At 28.1% G+C, this 13,031-nt stretch overlaps 1 protein-coding gene across 1 annotated transcript; it reads right to left on the reverse strand.

The window, feature by feature from the left end:
* Positions 1-3,155: 3,155 nt before the first annotated feature.
* LOC103854916 (transcription factor BIM1) lies at positions 3,156-7,153 on the reverse strand. The gene is made up of 10 exons (XM_009131886.3): positions 6,934-7,153; positions 6,567-6,685; positions 6,312-6,395; positions 4,994-5,509; positions 4,593-4,707; positions 4,441-4,510; positions 4,320-4,367; positions 3,975-4,243; positions 3,797-3,896; positions 3,156-3,469 (listed from the first exon to the last, which is right to left on the reverse strand). Exons 2-10 carry the CDS (start codon positions 6,601-6,603, stop codon positions 3,332-3,334), a joined length of 1,377 nt encoding a protein of 458 aa, XP_009130134.1. The 5' UTR covers positions 6,604-6,685; positions 6,934-7,153; the 3' UTR covers positions 3,156-3,331.
* Between the last annotated feature and the right edge of the window lie 5,878 nt (positions 7,154-13,031).

A 13,031-nucleotide genomic window follows, 5' to 3' on the forward strand; every position in this document is an offset into this window, starting at 1 on the left:
TGAGTTTACATTGGTTTTTCATGAACGTCGTACGTGCATGGCCAATGTGATTGTATGGAGCTTTTCGTCAGGTCTAAATTATAGTCCAAACACCCAATGTGAGTGTTTAGAAGCTCAATTTCATTTATTTGTTGCACAAAAGCCATCTAGATTTCGCCTTTCAGAAGGCATTCTTGAAAATGACTCAAAAAGACTAAAATATACGTAAAACTCCTGAAAAACCTAAATGCAAAGACATTAAGAGCAAAGAACAAAAGAAATAAGATTAATAAGATTGTCAATAAGATATATCCACAAGCCACTTTCTGTAGATTCACTACCACTGTTCATGTTAAAATTCTTTCTACAAAAACACACAAAAGAAATAGAAATTAAAGGGGAAAAAAAAAGAGCACGTGGAAATTTGGAACTCCAGTTGGGCAGGTAGGTGAAAGTTGACATCTTTGCACCTCCAGGTAGGTGACTTGTTGTGCTTAATATTTACTTGTGCATAATTCTGTTCTCTTTTCATATCCATTGTCTTCTATAATGTTGTTATAGTTAAAATGAAACACTATGAACTTACATTTCTCAAAAAGAAAACAATATTAACTTGCACATAATATTTTTGTTGAATAAATAATTAAATATCGCCTTGAACAAAAAAATAGAACTTGGTAATATAGGACTACCAAAACAGAAAAGAAATAAGAACGTGGCCCAAAATAAGAAGAATGAATCGATTGATAATTTATAATTGGAAATATATGTGGCAACAAAGTTAATTAGAAAAGTTAAAATTGTTAACAAGGAAATCAGTATAAGAGCAGCTCCATTAGTAGAATTTTAAGAGTATCTCAACAATTTAGAAAAAAGAAGAAAATAGGAAAGAGAAAGTTAAACGTATATGTGCAGGCATATTTTGATTGACACTTTAGAAACTATCTTTACATGTGCTAATGTGTAATTGTTCTGCTTAATATATTTTAATTAGATAATTTTATGTTATTAAAATATTAATAATTTTGGTTTATTACTTATTTCAGTTTTAAAGTTTGATCAATTTTATGAGAGTACTAGATCTTGATCCGCGCAACAGCGCAGATGTTTGCTTTTAGTTTTATATACTTAGATATTTATTTTAGGTCATCAGTAGTATATATCTTTTAAAAGTTAACCATATGTTTAAATGTTTATATAACTTTCAAATAAAATAATTTAATAGTTTATATGTTGTAGTTAATTAATTGTTTAAAATTGTCATATGTATTTTTTTCTTCTTATTATATGTTTATCTTATTGTATTTGCATTTAGTTATTAAACAAATTAATATATGCATGAAACAACATATTTGAAAATTATTTCATATTTTCTTTTATGCTAAATTCTGACCAGTCTTTCATAGCTGGATTTCCTTTTATCAAAATGTTTTTTATTTTTATTCATTTCAGATGATATATTATTGTATGTAAAAAATCTTAATTTTATACATATTTTACATTGTTTCCTAAAGTTAAGTCGTTTTGTCATCGTATTATATTTTCAACATAAATATTTTATAGTTAGGAAAGTAAAATTTATAGATTTATCAATTTTGATATAATTTCATCGTTTTACTTCAATCTAATAATTTTATTTTAAAATGATTTATTATGACAAAAAATAGAAAAAATAGGATAGAATTTTTTTCATTTTATAAACGATAATTGAATATATATTAATGCATAATAGTAGTTCATATCATTGATTACAAAATTAGTGAAAATATTTACATATATTTTTTTTGAATTAAAATATTGTTAAAATATTTATCACATATTTGTTAGCATTATTTTAATATATATAAATACAATTTATAAATTTATCAATTTAATATAGTTTTATCATTTTACTTCAATTTAATAATTTTATTTTAACATGATTGATTATAAAAATAAATAGATAAAAATAGGATAGAGTTGTTTTCATTCTATAAACGATAGTTGAATATATATATTAATGCATAATAGTAGTTCATTGATTACAAAATTAGTGAAGTGAAAATATTTACATATATTTTTTGAAATTTGAAATATTGTTAAAATATTTATCACATATATGTTAGAATTCTTTATATATCATGATTAAAGTAGTTACAAACATTTTATATTATTAGCTTTAATAAAATACATGTTAATTTTTATACATGTATTTATAGTTTGCTAATGTTGACTGGTCTTATCAATGTATTATAGTTTTGAACATAAATATTTATCATTATGAAAATAAATTATATAGAAATTTATTAATATAATAATTTTCTTTTAATAGATAAAATAATATGATAGAATTTTTATTTTTTCATCTTGTAAACGATAAGTGAATGTATTAATGTATAATAATATTTCAAAACTAATTACAAAATTAGTAAAATTATTTACATATAATTTTAAAAAATTAATATCTTGTTAAAATATTTTCAAACAAATTTGTTAGATTTTTTTAAATATATTTAAATTAAAAATATATCAAAAAATATTATGATTAAAGTAGTCTAAAGATTCTATGTGTTATTAGTTTTAATAAAATTATTTAATAAAATTTATAAAGAATGATCCAAAATGAAATATTACACATGAAATAAATCATGACTTCAATTTTAATAGAATATATTATGATTAAAGTAGTCCAAAGATTCTATGTTTTATTAGTTTTAATAAAATATATTTAATAAAATTTCTAAAGGATGATCCAAAATTAAATATTACACATGAAAAAAATCATGACTTCTATTTAGTACAATATATTATGATTAAAGTAGTCCAAAAATTCTATGTGTTATTAGTTTTAGTAATATACATTTAATAAAAAATTAAAGAATGGTACAACATGAAATATCACACATAAAATAAATCATGATTTCTATTTTAATAAAATAAAATACTATTCTCTACCAAAACCTTATGTTATTCAAACATAGTGTTTATCGGTTATGTATTATAATTTGATAAAATATTTGTTTACGAACAGAGATAGACGATATAGTATAATCAAAATGTACAAAAGAAGATATGCAACATACAAATCAAATAAGGTTTCAGAAAATCACACACCTTCCAAAGATAGAGAACTGGCAGTGGATTTTTTTGGCCAAAACTGCTCGAGCATTTTATAGATATTTAGTTTTTGTTGGTCATTCTATTCCGTTTTTAATTTTATACCATCTCAAATACGAATTATAGAATAGCATTTTGATGTCAAAAAATTATATATATAAGAATCAAATATAACCCTTTTGTGTGATCCATCTTCAAGCCGATGCTACAAATGGATAAAAATAAGAATTGGCCTTAGTGTTACTCTGTTTCTCTATTATATGTTTCTGATGCTGTGGTGTTTTTTCAATTTCTTTTGTGCACGCGACTGCTTGATGTTATTGTTTTCGTCATCGTTGTGGTTTTCATCTCCACTTTGGAGATGAGGTCGAACCTTCCGATGAACTTCTTCTTCCTGAGATTAAAAGAAAAGTTATAAGAGATCAAAATTCATCTATATCATCATATTTTTGGTTTTCCTTTTCAAAACATTTATCTTAATTCTCTCCAAAAACATTTATTTTAAATAAGAAAAGTAAAATAGTAATAAAATAAATAATGGGGCCATAAATAATTGATAAACAATAATATAATATATTTCAAATTTTAAATAATCTATTAATGTTACTAACCCAAAAATACTATTTATTTTGTTCTTCTTCTGATATTTCTTAGATTTTATATATTTAAACTTTTTTCTAAACAGATATAGAAATTAAAATTAGAAACAATGGAAGCGTACCTCTTGAGGCTGTTTAGAGAGCTTGATTTGTACAGAGATCCTTGACCTGGACAAGTCCACTCCTGATGTTTGAAGTGTTTCTGACAATGTTTTCAATAACCTATATTCCAAGTAATTTTTTTTAATTAAAATTTCTCTTTAGTCTTATAACTTTGACTAGGGTTGAAATTAAACTCACCCTTGGGAGTAAACACTTGATATATTGATCGTGCCCTTATGAATAGAAAGCTCCTCTACCTCCTCCTCTTCTCTCAGATTTTCACATTCCATTGCAGCAACATCTGATGATGAAACTGGACAAAGCTGTGACAATTCTGGAGAGAAGAAACTGTTCCTTTGACCCAACACAGGAAACGAAGTCGTATCCATTGCCCTTTTCAGACACTGTTGATGCTCCATGTCGACGGCTTGAGCCTCTGCGAGGACTGGAACAGTTCCTTCAGGTGGCTGTTGATGTTTTTGTTTTAGATTAGTTTAAACAAAATAATAGACAAATTAGAAGAAGGTTCAAGCTAAGAGTTACCTCGTGTTTGTCTACTTTCTCTTGTAAGAAGTGAATGTATTGAATAACCTGTATCATTATATATGTTTAAAGTAAGTTTGTGTGAAAAGAACAGATTCACAGAAACTTCTATTACTCATACCTCTAGTAAGAATGACGCCTTGTCCCGCTTTTGGTCGCTGTTAGGGATCAATTGTCTCAACGTTTGAAATCTGTTTCATATATAGCTTGGATCAACTCTCACTCTCTTTGTAATCTACCAAACTAAATTCCATATCTTATTTGTAAACTCACCTATCATTGATCTTGCTCCTCCTCCGTTGCTCTGTTGCAGAATGTTTTGACCTAGGAGTGTTCGGCTTTTGTTCGTTACCATGACCTTTCTTATCTACTTTGACTCTCAAATCCACTGTAAAGAAAAGATCACAAGTGACAACATTTTGTCAATTATATCGTTTAAGAAATGTAATCTAATGAGTGTTCAAGAAATGGTTAGACGTATGGTAATTAGGCGTTTTAAAAAGAATTAGTGTTTAATTGGACTTCTAGGCGCCGTTTCAACAGATTTATTTAAAACCCTTTAAAATAAATCATTTAGTTTATACCGATTTACCCTGTAAGTGGACACACCTAAGCATCGCCTAGACCGATTTTAGAACATTGGATCTAATTAAGCCTTCTAGTGAATGACAAACCTCTCTGGGACTGACTAGTGGATGTGTTGCTCCCTTTATTCGTAACAAACTCTTCATCATCATCGTCCATATCATCCTCCTGAGAACTTCCTTTGGCAGACTTTATCATGTCTATGAAACTCTGGCTCTGCCTCTTTCTTGTATGCCCTTTCTTCTCTATAGATTCATTCCACAGAGTGAACCCATTCTTTGCAGCGTAAGAGCTGCAATTAGAAACCGAATTATCCTCGACTGCGTTCCTCTCGTTACAGCTAGCTTGGGACACCGTAAACATCGGAGAGACCTTTGGTTTAGGAACTCGCTGAAGATGGTTATGATTCAAGTAAGGCATTTGACTGATCGTGTAAGTCCCTATACCACCGGGAAGCACGTGCTGGTTATGAACGTACGGTGACTTCAGCTCCGACGATGCCACCGTTGTGTCATCACTACCTCTGGTCCCTTCCTCCTTGGCACTAGCTCTTGTTCCAACATGTTCGAACGGTTGTAGAAAATCATGAGTTTTCGGATACCCACCTGTTTATTATATATACATCATCGAAGGTTAGGACCAACGTTTTCTCAAAAGTATCTTTTACATAAAACAGAAAACATGATTAGTTTTTCATATAAAAAATGAAAATATATACGTAAACGCTAAATGCATACGGAAGCTCTTACACACATACGAGTTATGACAACACAGTAAATGAAGACATAAACAATCTAATTGTACATACATGTACTGCCTGAGATTTATCTACATATACAAAGCTCATGTCGTATTGTACTTGCATGTCCGTACATTAGTCTTATTAAGAACATACGCTGACAAAGTTCGTTAATAATTTTAATCAATAAGATTAAAATTGGATCCGTAATTAGTAAACAGGTCCAACTAATCACATGGCATATACCCCACCTTCTATAACTAACATATCACACACAAGCACTCCAGATCTGGCCTCTAATTTATATATCACGTGACACAGCATTATCTAGATGTTTGTTTCAGAGCTAGACTTTTACATGAAAATGGTACTTATGTAGTTATATGTACTTTTTAACAGAACATAATGTGTGTTTTCAGACCAGATCTTCTGACACTAAACAAAAAATAAATAAAAAACAAACAAAAGTGGTTTTCAGATCTCATGTAACAAAATTAGATCTGACGGGTCATCGTCATCATTAACATAGAGATATTTATGACGACTTATATAAAAATGGACTCTTCTTTTTGTTTTAATTTAATATGTTCGATAATTAGTAGTATTTTCATTACATCTCTCTTATTTCCCTCTACGAAGAAATACAAAATTAGTAATAATATATATACCTTGAGATGAAGGCATTGGATCTGCAGGATGGACGTTGGAATTACTGCAGGCTGATAAAAAATCATGCGTTGGTTTTTTTCTCCCTGTAGAGAAAAGTCTTCTTAATAATCAAAAATTAAAATGAAAAAGACAATTATCTTTTATTATTATTACGATATTTTTCTTTAGTAACTTGTGAAAGAAAGACGAGAATCCAGAACCTAAAAGAAAAGAAGAAGAAGAATCTGAAACATGTCGCGCTCTGTAATTATTACCTTGTGCTTCAAAGACACGAGAATGTGGAAACTCCATCAACCACAGCTTTTAACTTATAACGTTAGATTATGTGGTGGTTGAAATTCGAGAGATACTCCCTTAGATCTGCGACTTATAGCTGCAGATTTAAGATAAGACTTTGTTGAGAATTGGAGCTTGAAACTATCTGAATTATGAGAGAAAATCTATCGAACTCTCAGATTCTAACGATCGATCTGACTCTAAATTACAAAACAATCATAATTAAACCATAATTCAGCAAAAAATAATAATAATCGAATTTCAAACCAAGAGAATGTTAGTAAAAATCTAAGTGAAACCATGAAGTAATTAAGAGATTCAATAGAGACGTAAGAATGTTAGTACCTTGTAGATGATAGATGAATCTACCATGCACAATTGTCACCTCGCAGATGAGGGAGAGAGCTTTCTCACTTTCTTGGCCGATTCTCTCTGTCTGTCTCTTTGTTTAGGAGATGAGGAACTGGAGTTCTTTTTATACAATCGTTATTACAGTTTAAGTAGTAACTCAGTTCATCTAAACGACGTTAAGTTAACGGTGTTATGTTACGTAATTTAACGGCGTCATGGGAGTGTTTTGTCTACTTGCGTCGTCGAAAGATAATAGGGGTTTATCCATTTAGCGGCGCTAAAAGAAAAAAAAAGTAACGCAAAAATACTCGCACACTATTTCTATTTACTTTAAGAGGAAGTTCAATTTAATGTCTTGATTTATTAGAAACCCAAGATTTCTGTTTTTTTGGTGTTTCTACAGTGATTTTTCTAAAAAATTTAGAAATGTATAGATGAAAAAGACTTGATATATAGTTTAGACTCAGAAGAAAGAATAAAAAAAACAAAGTCTAGTTTAGACTTGTCAAAAAATATTCACTAGTTGTTGAATCTAATACAAATATATAAACTAAGGTTTTTGTTTTGATTTATTTTTATATAAACATTTTGTTTTCATTTCTAAATTAGTATATATTATAATATATATGTGTCTATCAATTTTTAAAACATAATAAGTTTACGGTATATTTTTTTCATTGAATAGATTATTTCAAACTTTCACATATATATGTATCTTCTTCTATATATATATATATTTTTCGGATTATTTTTTCATTATTAAAATCGTAACTATATATATAAAGATTAGTAAAATATTGTTTTATTGTTATATTCAAAGATATTGTAATATTTCACAAATTTAGAAAGTTTTTAAAAAATTAAACGTTCCGCTTTATAGATTTATATTATCGAGTAAATAATTAAACATTTAGTTTTGTTTAATTTTTAAAATAAACTATATAGTTTAATATTTGTTTTCATTGGTTTAAGGTAGTAAAGATTAACCATTGTAAGATAATATGATTTTTTTATTTTAAAAAATATTTATAATTTAAAAGTTAACATCGATAAATATTTAAATAATTAACATATAGAGGTATAATATTACAACATTAAATTACATCTATTTAATTTATAATATCTATAAATCTAATGGATCATCTATTGTTTAAATCTAATTATTGATAGCCCAATAAAAATTTCTGGTAGACCCAAAATTTAAATGATAAGATTAGAGATTAAATGTAACATGATTTTTTAGAAATATGTACATTATGTTCATTTAAAAAAAAACACACATGAATCAAGGTTGTGACTTGTGTTTTAATATATAAGATATGGATGTATAATATTACATAAATTACATCTATTTAATTTATACTATCTATAAATCTAATGGATCATCTATTATTTAAATTCAATTATTGATAGCCTAATAAAAATTTCTGGTAGACTCAAAATTTAAATGATAAGATTAGAGATTAAATGTAACATGATTTTCTAGAAATATGTATATTAAGTCCATTTTTCAAAAAAACACATATGAATCAAGATTGTGACTAGTCTTTTTAATATATAATATACTACCACCCTCTTAACTCACATGCATTATTTTATTTCACATGTTTATTATTTATATTTATTTTTGGTGATCCCGATTTAGATCCTTTAATATTTATTGCTCCGCAAGTAAAAGATAAATACTGTATTTGATTCATTGGCAACAGTGGCCAGTGGATGACCTCCGTGTCCTTCCAAGCCTGCAAAAGTACATGCTCACATTATCTTTTAGTCTGTACTCTCTGCACCCTCAGACTCTTTTGAATTGTGGATAAAATCTAAAGTACTATTCTGATAATAATTAGGAGGTCACATATATACTTGAATGGGTTAATTGATAGGTAATACTATGATACTTTCCCCTAGATAAATGGATTGGTATACAATTAAGTTTCTCGAAAAGAATAATTGGGTATTCTCAAAACAAGCAAAAAAGAAAAGAAAAGAAAAGAAATCAAGCTATTTTATTAACTACTCGCGTGACCAATGAAACAGTATATACCTTTTTAGTTTTAAGTTAGTGACGAATTTAACTAGTGTAGAAAAGAAATCAATCACCTATATATTAAAAGTGAAACATTACAACATTTGAGGTACTTGTGTGTCATTGACTCATTACCACAATAATTTTTAGAATTTCTAGAGAAATAGGTTGGTCCATCTAAACATATAACAAGCTTTTAACCCGCAGTTCGATCCCCGTTGGCCACCAGAATTTAACATTGTACTTCTGGAGTCCACAGAATAGTCGGTTGATCTCGGTCGCCGGACACTGTGGTTAAATCAAAAAAAAATATATAACAAGCTTTTTATTAAACTAACCATAAATTAATTATTAATTTTCTTTATTCTTTCTATAACTAAAAATTAAAGAATTGTCTAATGTAGCTAAAATATATATGACAATTAATGATGTTTAATAATAAAGATTTGATAAAAATAGTGTATTCTCTATCATTTTTTTCCAATTTTAACTTATTAAAATAAATTAAAAAATCACACTAACCATATAATAAAATTTAGATTTTTCCGTATATATTATATTTTGAATTTTTAAAAATGACTATAAATTATTAAAATTGTTAAAAGTCTCACATTAAAATTTTTGTGAATCATGGTTTAAATTTATTTTATGACAAGATACAAATGATTACAAAATCATATAAGTATAAAGATTAAATATTAAGATTAAATATATATATATATATATATATATATATTAATATCATTTAAATCAACAATATACCATATAAAACACATAAATATTTTAATTTTGAAATTTTATTTGAACAAAAAATTTTTGATAAAAGTTACTGAATTTTTAACTTTTAATATATTTATTATTTTATAATGTGTAAAAAAATATATAATACGTAAAAATAATTTTTATATAATGTTCATCCTGCATAAGACGCGGATCTTAATCTAATCTAGTTAGTTTTAAACTGGTGACGAGTTTAGCTAGCGAGATGATGCAACTACTTATTTTCAATAATTTAAAAAATATAGCAATATATTCGTTTGACCAAAAAAGCAAAATATTCGTATAACTTTGTATAGTCATGCGTATGCACATCTTTTATATATTATTGTTTATACGCGTGGTGGCAAAGGTTGCCACAATAATGATCGTAACGAGATAGCCATACGATCTTACGTTAACTATAGTTTTTTTTTTTTTTTGTAACTGGTTAACAATAGTTTTTAAATGGAAATAAACACGGCTCGCGGTGGCATATATATATATATATATATCTTCTTTTTATACGTTTAAATATATTTATGTTGTTTCACATAATAATATATTCCCTCCGTTTCAAAAATTAAATCATATTTTATAAAAAAAATGTTTCAAAAAGATATATGTTTTATTTTTTCAATAAATTAATTGACTGCAAATTATAAACTTCAAAAAACATAATAGTGTTTATAAATATTTTATTCGTTAAAAGTTATGAAAAATAGTTGATAATGAAAAATAATAGATTGGTGATTAAAATTTTATATGTCTTAATAAATGTGAAAATCCTAAAACATACATCTTTCTGAAACAGATGGAGTATTAGATAAAATAAACTGAATAAACTGAAAAGGGATAACTTATTAGAGCTATTGAAAATATTTTTTTTGTTAGAAGTCTAGATGAATCACGAGTTTACAATTTAAAGTATATTATATGGGGCAATCTATGTATACAATGTGAAAATACATGACAATTATAAGCTCTCATATATGTGAGATGTAACAATATATGTATGTGGTTCTTTCTTTTTCTTTTGAAAATGTGTTGTTATATACCTAATTAATGTCTTATACAGTTGTATTTATAAGAATATTTATGCATAACTAAATAGACTTAATAAATTAAAGAAAGCGTATGGCTATACAAGATAATACAATAAATAATTAGTGTTGGGTCACAAGAAGAAGAGTAGTATATAGAATAGGGAAATAGGAAAAGAACACTCTCACATGCTCTCTCCACTACTTTGTCTCGTGAGTTGTTAGGTTATCTCTCTAAACACGCTTTCTCCATCCCTAACCTATATTAGGCCCATGAATTTATTAAATAATACTGACTAAAATGTATTGAATCATCACTAGCTAAAATGTGCAGATTCTCTAGAATGGACTTAATTAACACAAAGTTTATGAATATCGTTTACCATGTTTATAATGGCTATGGCTGTTGTTTCCTGCGTACGGTTAGTGTCAGGAGATCAATTGATGTCCATTGTAAATGAGAAATTTTTTATGTCCATTGTGTTTTTAGGCTAAGAATGATTAATAGAGTTATGCAGACCACACTTTCATGGCACATAACAAGAACAAAAAGATGACCGCACAGAGGCGGATCTAGGATCAAATATAATTGGGGGTACACACATTATTTCACTGTACATATTTTTTGAGTTGGGGGCACTTGTACAAATATTAAGCTAATTGTTAAGAAAAATATAAAAAGTAGATGGGGTCACGTGCCCCCGTAGGTCCTTCTCTCCGTCCGCCCCTGTGACCGCATCAAAACACGTGCGACGTCGGTTTCGTGGTAGAGATGGGGCCACGTGAGCCGGTGGGTCTACTCACGTGCCAAAAACTATTACGACATCAAGAGTCGGCGGGAGTGAGGACAATCGCAGGGGCACTTTGGTTATATGCATCATTCGTAGGTCCATTTCAAGATAAGACCCAAACTAATAGTTCCAAGTTATCTTTTGTGAGGGTGTATTAGTGTCAAAATTAACGGCCAATGCAGCCTCTTTATCACTCACTGTTGCCCCCTTGAGGCAGCTAATCCGTGACGGTAGAGGTTAGGCAACATAATAATAGCTCGAGATCTCGACAAAGGAGAAAGGATATTAGTTCCAAAGTAATGGCCAATAATCGTGGATGTCTTTGGTCACAATCCGTCTGCTACACGAAGTCCCTTTTCATTACACAAAGCTAGACATCATATTGCCCAAATTCGAGTTAGAAATTATGAATGTACAGGCGATGAAAATCTTCTAGGTTCTTTAAGAGCCATGAACATAAGATTCAAGCTTTTAGTTTGACCAATCGCAAACAAAAAGTTAGACCCAAATACTATTTTAATACCAATTACTTAACCAATAATGTTGATATGAATTGGTACAAGACGGCGATTCATCTTAATCCATCTATTTATAAATATTGGTCTTTGTAAATTATTATCACAATTAACAGAGTTAGTTTCCCTTTTTTAAGTTTCCTTAACGTAGTCGCTACCCTATAAAATCCTAAATTGTATTATTCTACGTACTTAGCTTACTTTTTATTATAGCTTAGTTCTAGATAAACTAATTGAAGATTCCATCACATCCAGCAGGTTCTTGTACACACAAACACTTGATATAAATTATCAGAATATTTATATATTTAAAACAAGGGAAAATATTACTAGGATCTTTAGAAAATTCTTCCCCTCCAATTTTGGTCTATAATAAAAAAAGATTAACACTGAAAATAATTAGAGATGCGAGAAAGTCGATTATATTTTCAAGAACCAAAGTCAATTTCACATAAGGTCTATCATTTTTAAAAGTCCATTCGGTGTTTTTAATTTTTTTTAAATATAAGCATAAACCTAATTATTTAAAGTATAATGCTTTTCCAGATTATAATGTTTTTTACATCCATTGTTTAATTAAATAAACTGGTTATTGTAAAAAAGTTATTTATATACAAAATAGTGTATGGGACTGAGCTGGGAGCATCGCATATGTGTTATCTGTCTTCTTTCTCTTTTCTTTTTTTCACTTTTTTATGAAGGCAATTAGTTGTCCTAATCATTATCTGTTTTATCTTCTTCCTTACTCGTACAATTTAAGTAGTTTAAGTCTAATGGTCTGACATGGTGTAAACAAATTTCCTTACAACATGGATATTCCTTTCCTCACGAATCATCTTAGGGATCAGTTAACAAATATATCCTCTATTTTCTAATATATTTTCTTGCGTGTCTTGTGATGAAATGAAACTAGATTAAATAATTATTGAATAATACGTCTCCAATTAATAACTACGTAATT

Source organism: Brassica rapa, chromosome A02, assembly GCF_000309985.2.
Source record: "Brassica rapa cultivar Chiifu-401-42 chromosome A02, CAAS_Brap_v3.01, whole genome shotgun sequence".
Taxonomy (NCBI): domain Eukaryota; kingdom Viridiplantae; phylum Streptophyta; class Magnoliopsida; order Brassicales; family Brassicaceae; genus Brassica; species Brassica rapa.

Excerpts from the sequence above, each read along its gene's own strand:
- LOC103854916 (XM_009131886.3), bottom strand. The coding sequence starts at position 6,603 with ATGGAGTTTCCACATTCTCGTGTCTTTGAAGCACAAG. Across the intron at positions 6,396-6,566 it reads TCGTGTCTTTGAAGCACAAG|GGAGAAAAAAACCAACGCAT; the intron begins GTAATAATTACA and ends TTTTCTCTACAG. Across the intron at positions 4,244-4,319 it reads AGAAAGTAGACAAACACGAG|CCACCTGAAGGAACTGTTCC; the intron begins GTAACTCTTAGC and ends AAACATCAACAG.